Source organism: Triticum aestivum, chromosome 7A (genome assembly GCF_018294505.1).
Source record: "Triticum aestivum cultivar Chinese Spring chromosome 7A, IWGSC CS RefSeq v2.1, whole genome shotgun sequence".
NCBI lineage: Eukaryota > Viridiplantae > Streptophyta > Magnoliopsida > Poales > Poaceae > Triticum > Triticum aestivum.
In genome coordinates, this window is record NC_057812.1 from 27607296 (window position 1) to 27623047 (window position 15752).

The 15752-nt window shown below is 48.2% G+C and overlaps 1 protein-coding gene and 1 long non-coding RNA gene across 10 annotated transcripts; one reads left to right on the top strand and one right to left on the bottom strand.

The window, feature by feature from the left end:
• Nucleotides 1-10005: 10005 nt before the first annotated feature.
• Nucleotides 10006-14281, top strand: LOC123149476 (uncharacterized). 8 transcript variants are annotated; one of them, XR_006474701.1, is made up of 7 exons: nucleotides 10016-10354; nucleotides 10435-10540; nucleotides 10622-10789; nucleotides 10873-10934; nucleotides 11677-11838; nucleotides 13558-13710; nucleotides 13897-14281. XR_006474701.1 is itself a non-coding variant. In XM_044569131.1 (6 exons), exons 2-6 carry the CDS (start codon nucleotides 10483-10485, stop codon nucleotides 13575-13577), a joined length of 459 nt encoding a protein of 152 aa, XP_044425066.1. In that variant the 5' UTR covers nucleotides 10006-10354; nucleotides 10435-10482; the 3' UTR covers nucleotides 13578-14281. The 8 variants fall into 8 exon arrangements, 5 of the variants coding, with proteins under 5 accessions (XP_044425066.1, XP_044425063.1, XP_044425065.1 ...); XM_044569131.1 differs by having other exon boundaries at nucleotides 10006-10354; nucleotides 10622-10763; nucleotides 10858-10934; nucleotides 13558-14281; XR_006474699.1 differs by having other exon boundaries at nucleotides 10013-10354; nucleotides 13558-14281.
• Nucleotides 11504-13410, bottom strand: LOC123149477 (uncharacterized). Of its 2 annotated transcripts, none has more exons than XR_006474704.1 (3): nucleotides 13130-13410; nucleotides 12262-12939; nucleotides 11504-11692 (listed from the first exon to the last, which is right to left on the bottom strand). It is a non-coding gene; the product is annotated as an uncharacterized lncRNA (long non-coding RNA). The 2 variants fall into 2 exon arrangements; XR_006474702.1 differs by lacking the exon at nucleotides 11504-11692 and having other exon boundaries at nucleotides 11832-12636; nucleotides 12730-12939; nucleotides 13130-13408.
• Nucleotides 14282-15752: the final 1471 nt, after the last annotated feature.

Below are 15752 nucleotides of genomic sequence, written 5' to 3' on the forward strand. Positions count from 1 at the left end.
TAATGGCGCACCAGCTGGTGCGCCATTAGTAAAAATTACTAATGGCGTGCTGTCAGTGGCGCACCAGTGATGCGCCATTAATGGCCATATTAGGTGCGCCATTAGTAGTGGTATTTCTAGTAGTGAGCGCTGAAGCACGTTGATATCATTGTGTGATCCAGCCATGCCAAAGAAAGAGTGCCAGATCCAGAGATCTTGAGACGCCACGGCCTCTAGTATGACAGTGCAAGCCCTGACATGTTCCTTATACTGGCCTTGCCAAGCAGAAGGGCAGTTCTTCCACTCCCAGTGCATGCAGTCTATGCTGCCAAGCATCCCCGGGAAGCCCCTTCTAGCATTCATCGCCAACAAACGGGCTGTATCTGCAGTTGTCGGCTCTCTCAAGTACTTAGGGCCAAACACAACAATCACAACCTTGCAGAACTTATACAGGGACTCTAAGCATGTAGACTCGCTCATACGGACGTACTCGTTAATGAGATCACCGGGTACTCCGTACGCAAGCATTCGGATGGCGGCAGTGCATTTCTGATAAGAGGAGAAACCAATCTTGCCGACGGCATCCTCTTTGCACTCGAAGTAGTCATCATAGCGGACCACTCCCTCTCTAATACGGTTGAAAACATGCCTACTCATACGGAACCGGCGGCGGAATTTGTGATGTTTGAACAACGGGTTTGTTGTATCAAAGTAGTCCTTCCAGAGAAGGAAATGCCCACTCTCTCGGTTATGATTCAACGCCGGAAGGTGGCCCGGAATGGAGCCACGGAACAACGGCCGCTGGTTGTTGAGGTGGTGATGGACCAACACGGCAGCCGATATCTCCTCCTCGTCGTTGGACGACGAATCATCGGAGTCGCAAATGAAATTGTGGAAAAAGAACTCGTCGGCGGAGTCCATTTTAGTACCTTGGCAAACTGTCGAACAGCTTGCGCGCGTCGAAGAAGGAGACGGCCGGCGAGGGGAGACGCGGCACGCACAGACCAGCTAGCTGCCCTGCCGGCGTCCGACGAGTGTGACGGCGTCCGACGAGCGTGTCGGTCGTCTGTGGCGGGGGTGGCGAGGCGTCTTCTTGGTCGCAGGAGGCTGTGCGGTGGGGGAAGCAGCGGCGGGAACCAGTTTGCTTCCCGGCAGCAAAACGGTGGCGGCGGGCGACTAGAGGCAGGGGTGGCGTTGCTGGGCGGATATGGAAGCGGCGGTAGCTGGAAGAGTCGCCTCAAAAATGGGCGGCAGCGTCGGTGACGGAGGAGGCGGGAGCGAGGGTTGCTTGTTGGCCGGGGGAAAGAAGGCCAATATGCCACAGACCAGCGAGCCCAAAAGCAGGAGGAGATTACCTGTAGGAAATTTTCTGTATAGGTGTGAAGCACTATCGCAAAATCCAGGAGAAGGTTGTTGTCAAAAGAACGACAAAGTCCAACCAAGATAGCACAGTGCACCGTCACAGAAGAAAAAACATAGTTGTTTCGAGGACCAACTGAACACGATGGGACCAGTTGATCGGTGATTTACAGTCACATTCAGCTGAATAGATACCAGATGATAACTATCTCTTTTTTCGCAGAAAGATCAGATCTATTATGAAAGTTCACTGAAAATACAAAATATCTCAAATATAATAAAAATTACATTGAGATTTTGAGACCATCGAACAGAGGATGGGCCGTCCAGAGATCACCGCTAGACTACCGAAGCCGGTTTGACCTAGTTGATGATAGCTGGAAAATGTTCATCCACGTGCCCCTAAGGACCAGCGCCATGGAGGCGCCGTCGTCGCCATTAAACCCTTACATAGAACTGAAGCACAAGACATCAAATCTCGCCACATGACGAGAAACCCTAACCTCACCGTCCCAAGGAGAGGGCAGGAATCTACACCGGAGCTCCATTGATTACGTCCAGACGAACAAATTCGAGGAGGATCGAAGTCCGGAAGACAATCTCGAAGAAGAAACGCCACCATCCATCCGAGTGCGGCACCCGCGAGGACCAAAGAAACCCTAACCTAAACCACTAACCGGACTCTTTACTTGATATTCTTCACGGCCATATATAGATATAAATCACCTAAAGCTAGACACACAAGCACACACGCGCATGCAACACCGACACGGGAAGAACACTCTGAACTCTGGTGGGGATCATAAGGATCGATTATTGAATCTTGAGGTTGCGGTTTAGGGCCTCCTAAGGAAGACGTCGGTGAGGACCGTCCGGGACTGCAGTGACGCCTTCAGTATCTTCAGACTCTGATAAACATCATAGACTCCATCAAAATTAATTCAACCGAGATCGATCTCTACTAAAAGTAGTATAGTGCTAGCTTCATACCTCGGTGCGGCCAAAGTGGACAATCCTCTCCTGGAGGTCGCGGGGGTCCCTGATACGGTGGGCGTTGATCATGGGGATCTCAGAGATGCGAGACATGGGGGTGACCTTGAGGTCGTCCGTGATCGTGTAGGTCACGACGCCCTGCACGACCCCGCGAGAGAAGGACGACGCGCCAGCGGTGAGCAGGAGGAGAAGGCCGCCGCCGGCCCTGGGCGGGAGCAGGGCGTCCCTTGCATGTTCGTCGACGATGTAGGTGCCGTCGAGCTCGTCGAGGCTCCGGGACAAGTTGCCGACGCTGCCAATGGGATCCGCGGCGAGCAGCCTGGCGACGGTGCCGATGGGGATGGCGAGGAGGGAGAAGAGGAAGTCCACCACATCCTTCCCGGCCTCCGCGCACACCACGCGCCCGGCCGGTGCGGGTGTTCACCAGTAGCTTTATTGTGCGCCGAGTCGCAAGGCGGCTTCTCCTCCTTCCTCCAGAGACCATCTCCATATCGCACCGGCACCGGAATGCACTACCGGGCATGTATGTATATTTATACAGGTACTGGCTAGCTTCGTGCGTAAGGTAGGGGTGAGGGGCTGAGGGCAGACCACGCCAGGCTTTCGGCCGGTCACGTACGTGTCCTCATGCGCGCGTCTGTGTCGTTTGCTTCTCCACCAGTCACATTCGTCGCTTGCTTGCTTCTAGCCGGTGTTTACCGAAGCGACTCGTTTGAACCACCGCTCTTGCATGGACGGCTACGTACGCCGACGACCAACCGCTAAGCTCGCATGGACGGCTGCGGCCGATGACCGGCACCGTACGTACGTCACAACAACGTCCAACCTTGTTAGCTTTCGCAAAAGGACTAGACCAACCCACACGAGTGGTGTGGTGGACGAGACAAAGATGTGCTTTAGCTAGCAAAAAATACTACACACGCAGGGATCTTGGTGCTCGTGCTCAGACGTGTCCGCGGACATGCGGAAACAAGATTTGATGCATGCTTCGACCCGTAAATATTATCCTGAATTCGTCCCTGGACTGGGGACCAGTCCGCGGACACTGATGCATCCAACATTGCTCGCATACATTTTAATCACTCTTTAAACTAATCGGACGAAATACATACAAACACAGCAAGTTTTATACTAACCAGAAGAAATTCATTATATTTTTGACGTTTCTTTTACCTAAAAATGATACCAGGCTAAGATGAAACTAGTCAACGGGTCAACGGCCGGCGCCGGCGGATATTTATTCCGACGACATGGATACTCTTAACTAGTCTACGGCCGGCCGCGGTGAATCTCCGTTATCTTCCCCGTGGCCGGTAGCCATGAGCCTCGGAGGTATATGCTTCATCGCAAAGGCGGCTCGCTTCCCCACCGCTCATAGGAGTGGAACCGCCGGCTGATGCTCCAGCCTGAGGGGAAGGGTGCCCTATGCTCAACATATCAGGGTTGGTTTTTGGGTAGGGATAACGGTGGCCTACCAGAGGGAAAGATACCGGCTGTGTACACTGGTGTCGCCTCGGCGGCGGCCTCCCATGTTCTACTTCTCCTCGATGATGGCGGCGGGCGCGGATGTATTGGCCACCGCTTCGTCGATGCCTGCGTAGCCGACTCGTTTCTCTGCTGGTAGGGTGCTGTTATGCGCGCGTTGACGGCGGATGGCGCGGTATGACACGGCGTTGTCCACGGGAGCCACGATACCCGTGCCATCGTGCTCCCCCCTCGTGTCGGACTGGAGCAACTCGCCACTCCTTGGTGAGCTGAACAACATGCCGGCTTGGAGCTTCAGCCTCCGTGAGCTGGCCTACATCGGCCTAGAGCGTCGATGGAGGTGGAACAGACAGTTGCCTGGCTCGTGACCTGCGGGCTCGACGGGCCACCCAACCGACTTTTATGCCGGAGAAGTCCTCTTCCTGCTCGCAAGATGCCATGAAGAAAATTGTTCAAGGAGGAAACGGGAAGCGGAGGTTGTTGGGGAATGTAGTAATTTCAAAAAAATTCCTACGCACACGCAAGATCATGGTGATGCATAGCAACGAGAGGGGAGAGTGTCGTCCATGTACCCTCGTAGACCGTTAAGTGGAAACGTTATAACAACGCAGCTGATGTAGTCGTACGTCTTCACGATCGACCGATCTTCAGTACCGAACGTACGGCACCTCCGCGTTCAGCACACGTTCAGCTCGGCGACGTCCCGCGAACTCACGATCTAGTAGAACTCGAGGGAGAGTTTCATCAGCACGACGGCGTGGTGATGATGTTTGATGAAGCTACCGACGCAGGGCTTCGCCTAAGCATCGCTGCGATATAAGCGAGGTGGATTATGGTGGAGGGGGGCACCGCACACGGCTAAGAGATCAACAGATCAATTGTTGTCTCTTTGGGGTGCCCCCTGCCCCCGTATATAAAGGGGGGAGGAGGAGAGGGCCGACCAAGGGAGAGGCGCGCCCAAGGGAGGGGGATCCTACTCCAAGTAGGTTTGTCCCCTCCCTTTCCTATTCCAAGAAGGAGAAGGGGGAAGGAGGAGGTGGATAGAAGGAAGGAGAGGGGGGCTGCCGCCCCTTCCCCTTGTCCAATTCGGATTGGGGCAAGGGGGGCCGCGCGCCACCTCCTAGCTGCCCTCTCTCTGCTTCTCCACTAAGGCCCATAAGGCCCAATAGCTTCTGGGGGGGTCCGGTAACCCCCGGTACTCCGGTATATGTCTGAAACCTCCCGGAACCCTTCCGGTGTCCGAACATAGTCATCCAATATATCGATCTTTACGTCTCAACCATTTCGACACTCCTCGTCATGTTCGTGGTCATATCCGGGACTCTGAACTACCTTAGGTACATCAAAACACAAAAACTCATAATACCGATCGTCACAGAACTTTAAGCGTACGGACCCTACGGGTTTGAGAACTATGTAGACATGACCGAGACATGTCTCCGATCAATAACCAGTAGCGGAACCTGGATGCTCATATTGGTTCCTACGTATTCTACGAAGATCTTTATCGGTCAAACCGCATAACAACATACATTGTTCCCTTTGTCATCAGTATGTTACTTGCCCGAGATTCGATCATCGGTATCTCAATACCTAGTTCAATCTCGTTACCAGCAAGTTTCTTTACTCGTTCCGTAATGCAACATCCCGCAACTAACTCATTAGTCACATTGCTTGCAAGGCTTATAGTGATGTGCATTACCGAGAGGGCCTAGAGATACCTCTCCGACAATCAGAGTGACAAATCCTAATCTCAATCTATGCCAACTCAACAAGTACCATTGAAGAAACCTGTAGAGCACCTTTATAATCACCCAGTTACGTTGTGACGTTTGGTAGCACACAAGGTGTTCCTCCAGTAATCAGGAGTTCCATAATCTCATAGTCACAGGAACATGTTTAAGTCATGAAGAAAGCAATAGCAGTAAACTAAATGATCATGTGCTAAGCTAACGGAATGGGTCATGTCAATCACATTATTCTCCTAATGATGTGATCCTGTTTATCAAATGAAAACTCATGTCTATGGTTAGGAAACATAACCATCTTTGATCAACAAGCTAGTCAAGTAGAGGCATACTAGTGACACTATGTTTGTCTATGTATTCACACATGTATTATGTTTCCGGTTAATATAATTCTAGCATGAATAATAAACATTTATCATGAAATAAGGAAATAAATAATAAATTTATTATTGCCTCTAGGGCATATTTCCTTCAGAGGTGTGATGCGGTTCTTTCCCATCATCTGGCATCATTTAAATAGAGGGCGGACACGAGGAGTCCACCGGCGTTGTGTTTATTGTCGACCGGCTTGTGAACAGACGTGTGGCCGGAGTAGGTATCTCGGCATACGCATGGGTTTAAGGGAGGAAGGCGGGCAGTCTACATCCGTTTGAATGCGGCGAGGAGGCGTGTTCAGCCGGGCATGCAGTGGGCGGCACCCTCGGCCGGTGCCCCGCTTCAATGGCGGAGGCAGTCAGAGGTTGCCTCCTCTCTGAACCGGCTTCAATGTGGAGCGGCCACTCCACATTGGCATGAATGCAGGCAGCTGGTGCCGGGAGGGAACACACACGGCGAGGGAGGAGGGGTTTGGGTGGCCCAGGGTGGTCAGAAGCGGGCGCGGGTGCTGTCCGGACGCTTGCAAAGCCCCCTTCCCCCCGGTTGTCTCCGGTTTGCGGGAAAAAGTGCGCCCGGACTGCCCTGCAGACCGACATAGGCCCACATTGGATGACACAACACATCCGGACAGCACAACCTGTACGCATGCGCGTGATTTGAGGGTCGGCATTGGAGATGCCCTTAGCTTTCTCAATCAATCAACTTGTTTACATGCGGGAACCAAGGACCAGACCAATCAACATGTTCTAACATGAATACTATCAAATTATCAATAAGATATTCATCAAAACCATTGAGTTCTAGGGATTGATACATTATGGTCAAGTAAAAGTAACTGAAGATACTTCAGGGTGCATCATTGATGGGCTAAGGAAGCAACGAAAATGAGTCCAACGGCCGATGTCGCCGTGTGCCGCACTGGCCTTGCCCTGGGTGCCGCCTGACGAGCTCGTGGGGGCGTAGAGCAAGGGTAGCGTACTGCTTGTGCCTAGAGTTGGGCCCGATGGGGTTTCTAGACGGATGGCCCAAGCCCATGCATAGGCCCAGTCTCCTGCCACCCCTTTAGTTCATGCTTCTGGCATGTCGGATGGGGTGTGGCTGCCCAAGCCATCGTCGCCCCGACCCAAGGTGTGGGCCGGTTTGAGGAGTGCCACTATATGTGGTCGTGGTTGCGGCGTGGAGAGGTGGATCCTCAACTAGGTTTTCTAGCCACTCCCTCTGAAGTGCGGTGGCAGAGTCACTTTGTGCTTCTTCTTCACCTTGTCCGCCTCCCCCGCCGCTTGATGGCGCAGCTGCATCCGGAGGCGGAGAGGAGACTTTTGCTAGATCTGCACACGCAGGCTCAGGCCAACGAGCACGACAGCCATAGGGCGATGATCCATGGGGGGCCTTAGTGGTGGATCAAGCAGCAAGAGAAGAAGAAAAAGAAGGAAGAGTAGCACAAGAGGTGGAGATTGGAGCTCAAGAGGAAGAGATGCAACACCCTCACTGCGGTGACAAGGTGGGCAACCCGTTTGCTAAGAAGCCGAAGCACAAGCCGGCGGCGCGGCTGGCAATGGCGCCGCCATAGGTAGTGCTGGCCCTCCCTTCATCTTCCGATGGCACGACGGATGCCCAACCCCGGTGGAAGGCGTGGACGGGCCGGAATGCTTCCATTGTGGTCACATGGGTCACTTCCAACCGCATCGCGACTTCAAGCTTCTTTGTGTGTTGTGTAAGGAGGACGGCCACGCGACTGCCCAGTTCCCAACCAGCGGCTTGCAACTGTAGACCGTGGGGCACGCCATCCATGGGGATGGCTTCTACTACCTCCAGTTCAACGAAGTGGAAGGTGAGGTGGAGCCGGGCGTGCTGGGGGAAACACGACCATCGTTTCGGCGGCCCCTTATCTGTTGCCATGGCGGGTGTTGGATGTGGGAGTTAATTGCACAGAAGTACTACAATTGGGGCATTAGAAGCAGATCGGTACTAAGTTTGGTAATTTTTACGTGTCAGTACCAACTTTGAGGTGAGACGTTGCAGAACGGACTAAATGACGTATAAACACGTGTTGACGGAGAAACTGACAGCGGGGCCCGCCTTTCAGGGACTGACGTGGCATCTTCTTTTACAGAAAAACCCCTTAGTTTATATTTAATCACACAAAGAGCCTTGTTTGCGGAAAAAACTCAAAACCAGCAAAAAATAATTTCGCTCGCCCGCAGGGATTCGAAAACGCGACGTACTACCAGATGGAAAGAAGCGGCAACCACTACGCTACGACTCTCCGTTGGGTAAAGAGAATGCTTGAACATTTTTATACTATACATTAGAAACCATTTTTGTTGTCCTTTTTTTAATGCGTTTTTTTCGTATTTCTTTTATCTTCTAAGACACATCCTGGCCTTCTTCCGGTTTTCCTTTTTTGAACTTTTGCGCATCTCTTTTATATATAGGTTTTCGTATTTCTTTATATACTAGTAAGCATGCACGTGCAACGCACGTCTGAAACAAAATAAATTCACATGGTACAATATTAAAATAATATTTATTCAAAATTTTAGATTGCTACAAAATGTTGTCAAGTCACTCAAATTGTATTTCTAAAAGTGTGACATATTTGTGATCGAAGGCACATATCATAATCTATAATAAAAAACATATATTCTGAATCTAATTTTCATTTTACCAATGTCCATATTGTCACGATGACTATCTCGTGCATACTGGCACATCGACTAAGACAAGAATAAGAAAACATTGGTGATATGAGGCAAAATGTAATATGTGACTCTAGTAACTTATACAAAAGTTTAGATCCATATAGTGAGATGGAATGTCTCTAAATAGCTGGACTTCGTGGCGCGCTAGTATCCCTACACACATATTAAATCAGTCAACATCCATGTATTCATCATTGTCTCGTATGTTTTTTACTTGTCTCAATTTAAACTAATAGGATAAAGATTAGACCTTTTCACCCATTCACTAATGTAAAATCAGAATTCTCTCAGTTATAATGACATCAGAGTAGTAATTTATTGGAATTCAAAATTAACTAAAAAAATATGTCTCACTCTAGTAGAGCGACATCATCAACCATACTGATAAAAAATCAAATTTCATCCAATAAGTCATCATTTGTTGGATTGAGAGACGTTGAAAGGGTAAATGATTGCGAGATGAGCTCAACTTCTGATAATGTATTTGATGTTTTGAGGTTCTCAGAGGGTCTATCCAAGAATCATACAATCCATGTGATTTGTGGCACCCTGAACGTCATCTTCCATGTCTCGATTTCTTATTCCATGTCTCGATTTCTTATATCATCATTATCATCATCATTCAATTCCGAGTCCGCTAAAATGACAACTGATTTTGTTCTAAAATCTGTCATATAATTCTATTAAAATAATACTGTATTAGAGTTAAATAGTGATACAACATAGAATAAATATAATGATACACATCAAAAAATACTTGTGGAGTGTCAGACAAAATATCTCTTGTGAAGTACTTCATAAAATATACCATCCACATACCACAAGATGATCTGCATGATTACTAAACTTAAATCTACTCAATATTTTTTTATCAATTCTATTGATATTTGTATTAAAATACTTTTAAAATCATCAAATGATCATGACTGTAACAAGCTATGATGAAAAAAAAATCTCACCCACGCAGGTGAATTGGACATGCCCTATAATAAATAATCGATGATAATTCTTTTTTGTATGGACAATGACGCACCCACTCACAATCCCTCACTGGTCACTGCCTAATAGAAGTATTATTAGTAAGAAGTAGTACTCCCCCTTCCATCTATATATGACCTAATACGTTTTTCGAGGCTAACTTTGACCAAATATTAGGGCAATAATATATGACATGCAACTTACACAAAGCACATCATTAAATTCGTGTGTGAAAGGAGCTTTCAATGATATATTTTTTACATGATGCATGTCATGTACTATTAATCTTGTCAATAATCAAAGACGGTCTTAAAAAATGCTATGTCCTATATATATGGAAGGAGGGAGTAGTATTAAAAAAACTCAGTCAGCTAAAATACTCAGTCAACCTTCCTCAGCTCCCTGGCATTTCTTATCTTCCCCATTCTTCCCTTCCTACCTCCTCCTCTGTTGCCACACGCTAGATCCCCCATCCACAGCCGGCACTCTCTGGTGGCCGCCCCTCCCATTCGTCACCATTGTCGGCGGACACGTAGGCCCATGCTCTTCCCCGCCCCGCCCCTTCTTCATATCCGATCCCCGAAGTGCTCGAGGAGGCGCTCGAGCTCGGCATGCTCGCCGGCGACACCGGGGCCCTCCCTCCTCCTGATGCACTCTTTGTCGCCGCCATGAGCGTCTCCACCTTATCCCGCGCGCCATGAATCCTCCCTCCCCCCTGCTCGAGACGCCATCAAGGTCCGGTTCCAACTCTTCTTCTCCCCTCGATCCGGACGCTCTGCTCTCCGACACCATCTTTATTTGCTTGTTCGATTCAGTCTGGAGCAGGAGCAGCTGCTGCTCGCGACCTCCGGTTCCTTCTTTCCATGGATGTGCTGCTGCTCGGGGCCCTCCCTATGCTTCTCCTCGCTCGTACGGGTCCAGGTTAGTCTCTCCGACCCCGCCGCCTACTCGTCCCCGTCAAATCGGTGCGTAGCCTCACTGTGTGCAATGTTCATCGCCTAGGGTTAGCTGCTCAGGAGCCATGGTGTGTTCCGTGTGGCGCTGCCTTCGCGGCCGCAGCCGTTGTTGTGTCTCGTGTGTCGCGGCAGCCAATGGGGTCGGGAAGGTCTGAGACTGGAGGTCCCTGCTCGCCAACTCACAGACGGTTGTTCTCCGACCAGTTAAAAATGAGTAAGCTTTCTTCCAAGCCTATGATTTTCCTTTCATCCTCTTAGTTGGTGCCTTTGTTGATGATGCAGCCCTGAATGGTTCAGATTTTCTGAAGGAGAAGGAGGTGCCGAAAGGGGATGGGAGCAACAAGAGTCTGAATCTAAGAGTATGTTTTGATTCTGAGATGCATTGTACAATATTTTTATTGTTCTAAGAAATCCATGTAGTTGTCTATGGAGCATTTCCTTGAAGTGATGGTTGGGTATATTTGTTTACTAATTCAAACTTCCAGATTACCTTAGTCGGCAACTCCAAATATTTCTTAGATGTCTTACCGCAAGCATTGTACTGCAAAAATATATATACTAAACCTGTTCATGATAGATCAACCAAATCTCGTTGATGCTCTCACCTATTAGGATATGTACATGAAAAGAAGGATATGCTAAATCTGCTTAGTCCCAACAAACAATCATTCAAATGCACCATTTTACGCTCTGGAAGCAGGAAGTGCAACTTCTTTAGTCTTTAGAATTAGAATGGATAAGGTGTACTCCAGATGTTTTCAGTTTTAAATAATTATGCACACAAGAGTGCATTGCGAAATAGCAATAAAAAGTTGGATTTTGACTGGTACCGAAAAGGATTAGACCTCCGTAGAAACAATTCGCTGCTGCTGACTCGGACAGAGTTGTGCTGCACCACGTTGATCTCGCCGTCATCGAAGTCGTTGATGGACATGCCCATATCTTGCCGCCTGCATGGCATGTGTAGTGACCATATGGACATGAAGCTGATCCTATTGCTCAAAGGATACATATTATCTTTATGTGTTTCCTGAACTGGTCGGATTAGCAGTGATGTTTGCATCTCCTCCCTCTTCCTACTCGACCACCACTTTCTTCTAGGAACTGATAGCATGTCCTGCCATGAGGAATTTGAAGCGGTCAGAAGACATAAGAGCCGGGTCCTAAACTATGTTAAGGCCATGCTGATGTGTAAGAGTTTGCGGGTGACATCCTCCATGGCAATCATATTCCCTCCAACATCCTTCAGGCCATGGCGACCATGTAATGCTAACAGCTCAGTTGGATAAAGGTTCCTTATGTTTTGCGATTTAGTCGAGTTGGGTTACTCTATTGTGTGGCTCACGTCGGGGTTCAGTAGAGTTAATCTTGCCTATGCTAGTGCTAGCCTGCTGGATTTGGGTGATATCCAAAGATACATTTAAACTTACACTATAAATTATAACTTGCAAACAAATTTCCTTAGAGGGGAATTATAACATGCAAGCACTATAAGTTCAGTGTATTATTATTAGTACTGCATAGCAAATTAGCAATCCAGTTCATTCATAAATAAGATTTCAACACACCATTGGTATAAAATATCGTACATAGTTCCGAGGTCTACATGCCTCGCCTGATCCTGAATTTGACCCATAAATATATTTCAGAGACACAACTGCAAATATATTAAGTAAGAGCAATTACCAGAGGTGACTGTTGCTGCTGTTTTGCCGGCAAGAGGGCATGCATCTGTGCATACAGCAGCCACGGACTAAGCATTCCTTCACCAGCAGTAAGGTGTTCTTACCCTTGCATTCTTTGTCCCCCAAATAAGAAATAAGAGGACTCTGTCTCCTGCCGCCATAGGGGGTCATCTGCCCATGTGATTCTCCACCGCATTATGGTCTTATCAAACGATGGTGCAGTCGGACTAATAACTAACCATAGCGGTGAGGTCTTTACGGTGCATTCCTGGGCCTAGCGAGTCGAGCACCTGGATACACTGCACCTTGGTATTTTTAACTGCTAGGTACCAATAAAGTCTTCAATGTTTATTCATGCAACAGCTAGAACGAATATCTGAAAATAGGCATTTTTTTAGTTTAGGTCCCATCTATACAAACATCCGTCCCCGATTGAATTAATAGTAATATGTACGGAACTGAGGCTCACCATATCATGTTCCAAATAAGTTGTAGCTCTCTTTAATACCCATCTTGGTGGGTCATCCTGTATAGAGCTAAATTCCTTATCTTAGAGATGCATGCATTCTCTAAGAACAAAATTCATGTATTCATCAGTATTTGCTATGGGAGTATTGCGTCCAAGTTGGTACGATTCAAAAGCTACATCTTGATGCGTCATCATGTATGGATCATTTGTCTGGTCATTGCCCAGGATAGAAAATCATAAGATTAGTAGAGCATAACAATGTAGGTATTGTAGTAGACGTAGGATCGACAAAAGTAATTTGCAGATTTTTAGTGTTTTGAGTAACAGGTTCAACAGAGCCTCTCTTATCATTATCCGGCGTATTTTTCAAGTTGATTTGAGCCAGTAAAAGGCTGCATACCTGAACAAAGGAAAGAGAACCCGAATGTACGGTCAAATAAACATTGTCGACACAGTTGCAACATAATTAAGGCCCTGTTCGGTACCACTCCGCTCCACAACTCCAGGAGCGGAGTTGGCGGAGCTGCAGTTCAAAACGACCGAGCTGCACTTCCCCTGCTCCGCAGATTCCGGGAGCGGGCGACTACCGAACAGGGCCTAAATCGACGAGCTAACCATCTTCAATTGTGCAATATGGGTCACGTATTCTGCTGAGTTGGGGTACCTTAACCCCTGAAATTTGGACGTTAGGCCCTGCATTCATCATTTTTCAACATAGAAAACCATTAATGAGATGTAAAACGAACGGCTTATAGCATTCTGCTGTGCAACTATTTATTTTTTCGAACTCTGTTGTCAAAATTCTAATCCTGACTAATGTTGCAACAGGTCAAAGAAGTCGAACCTGAAGAAGTGCAGGGAAGAATTATAGTTGCGTGTGGCTGGCTGGTTCAGGGGAATTTCAGGGCGGGCGCGGCGGCGCGGGTGCCAGAGCAGGCTCCTAGGCACTGGCGATCTGTCGGACGGATATTAGAAACGAAGGTGAGGTTGTATCTTGTTAGGTGGGTCTTCATTGGCCGTCGAAATCATACCTGGCCAATCTGATGGGGCTGCCGTCGAAATCATACCTGGCCAATCTGATGGGGCTGCCTACTGCTCCAGAACTCAGGCAGATGATGCATAATAATCTTGTTGTAGCCTGGCCGATCCGTGAATATTTGATTGTAGGTGAAGGAGGAGCGGCCGCCCACTCGACGGTGCGGTGTAGGGCGGCGAGGGAGGCCGGCAGGGAGGCCTCAATGCGGTGCAGGACGGCGAGGGAACCGTCCAGCGAGGCGACGATGCGATGCAGGGATCCAGGCCGCCGTGCAGGGAGGCGACAGGACTGCTGAGCTTCGTCTGGGGCGGTGGCGAGGAAAGGCAGGGAGTGGGGCCAGGGACACGATTAGGTTCGGTTTCCTTTTTTGCGAGTTGGTTAGATGGTTAGATTAGCGTGATTTGAGGGGCTGCGGATGCGGGACGGAGAGTTTCATATTTTCCTCTTGTGGAGTACGGTCAGTCTATTGAAACTGCTAAGCGCATACCAGATCTTGAATAAATTAATGATGACTGTTGGATTGGGTCGTGTGGGCTTCATCCTGTGGTGCTGATGTGTCTGTATACGTTTTGCGGGGTGCATGTAAGAAATTTTTTGTTTGATTGTTTAATAGTAGTGGAGATAGGTTTTAAAATGTTACACTGATAATTGTCGCCTTTTTTGAAATGTGGCCCCTGACAGGTGGATCCCACCCATCAGTTTCAACATCAATACATGTACATTTCAAAAAAGGTTTGACATGTATTAAAAAATTATTGTGTAAAATCATTTTTAATTTTCTTTTATCTTTTTAGATCTTGGGTATTCTTCGGGTTTTCCATTTCTTTTATTTATGCACATTTATTTTTTATATATGTTTTGTAGTAAATGGTGAACGTTTTCTCAGTACTCAACATATTTTAAATTTATATTGAACTATTTATTATGCGATGTATTTTGTAAATACACACTGAAAATTATTTTATAAATACATACTGAACACTATTGTATAATATACGAACAATTTGTTATACACACTGAAAATTATTTATACTGAACTATAATACTCCCTCCGTTCCAAAATCTAATGCGCATAGTTTCTAACACACATACCAATGAGTGTGCTAGCATTAAATTTTGGACAAGAAAGCCCCCACTCCATCTCTCTCACGCCCGGTCCAAGTAGTACTATTACTACTAGTACCGATTAGTACTCTAGCTATGCGTTGCCGACGCTAGTCTCCGGTGCCGTCGTCGTCAGGCGGCGCCTCCTCCGGCGTCGACGTTTGTCAGGCGGCTCCTCTTTTTTCTTGCTCCTTCCCATCTTCTTCCTCCTCCTCCCCCCTCTCCTTCATCCTTCAGCCAGCGTCACCGTGGTCAGCCGTACGCGGCCGCGGCGGCCGCCAAGAAGCCGTACACGGGTGCGTTGCTCCAGCTACTGGTGGCGGACTCGCTGATGCCTGCTGCAGTGGACGTAGAGAAGCCCTCCATGGAGAGAGAGGCTGGGCGGGGACAAGTAACTCCAGACATGGTCATGCCGAAGTAGAAGCGGACGCACGGGCCAGGTTCTCCTTCTACCTGCGCATGCTTGCCCGGCGGAGACACCCCACCTCCCCCACAAGCACAACGGCGCCAGGAAGTTCCATTTGATGACCACGCTAGGCGCCCGCAGCCAGATCCTGCTACGAGTGTCCGCCGCCGCCGGCCCCTCTGTCGTCTTCTTGACCGAGTCGTCCATGTTGGAAATATGAGCAATTTACCAAATGATTTTATTAACAGAAATACTAGATAAAGCATGACTAATATAATAGAGATAAAACAAGTCATGTTTTCTGACAGAGAGAAGGTAAATAGCTTCTGCATATATGAACCATAGCCTAGCATATCTATAGCAGACAGTAGAACCAACGGCGGAGCTATGTAGCATCCTGGGGGGCTGTGGCCCCCCAATATTGAAGCAACTTGTGAAGAAAATATTGCTGTGAGGGTTTAGATGAGAAATATTTTA

What these genes read in the sequence shown, in the direction of transcription:
- LOC123149476 (XM_044569127.1), top strand. Translation starts at nt 10,483, where the DNA reads ATGGATGTGCTGCTGCTCGGGGCCCTCCCTATGCTTCTCCTCGCTCGT. An exon ending in CTCCGACCAGTTAAAAATGA is followed by an intron (nt 10,790 to 10,872) that starts GTAAGCTTTCTT and finishes TGAATGGTTCAG; the next exon opens with ATTTTCTGAAGGAGAAGGAG. An exon ending in ACAAGAGTCTGAATCTAAGA is followed by an intron (nt 10,935 to 13,557) that starts GTATGTTTTGAT and finishes ATGTTGCAACAG; the next exon opens with GTCAAAGAAGTCGAACCTGA.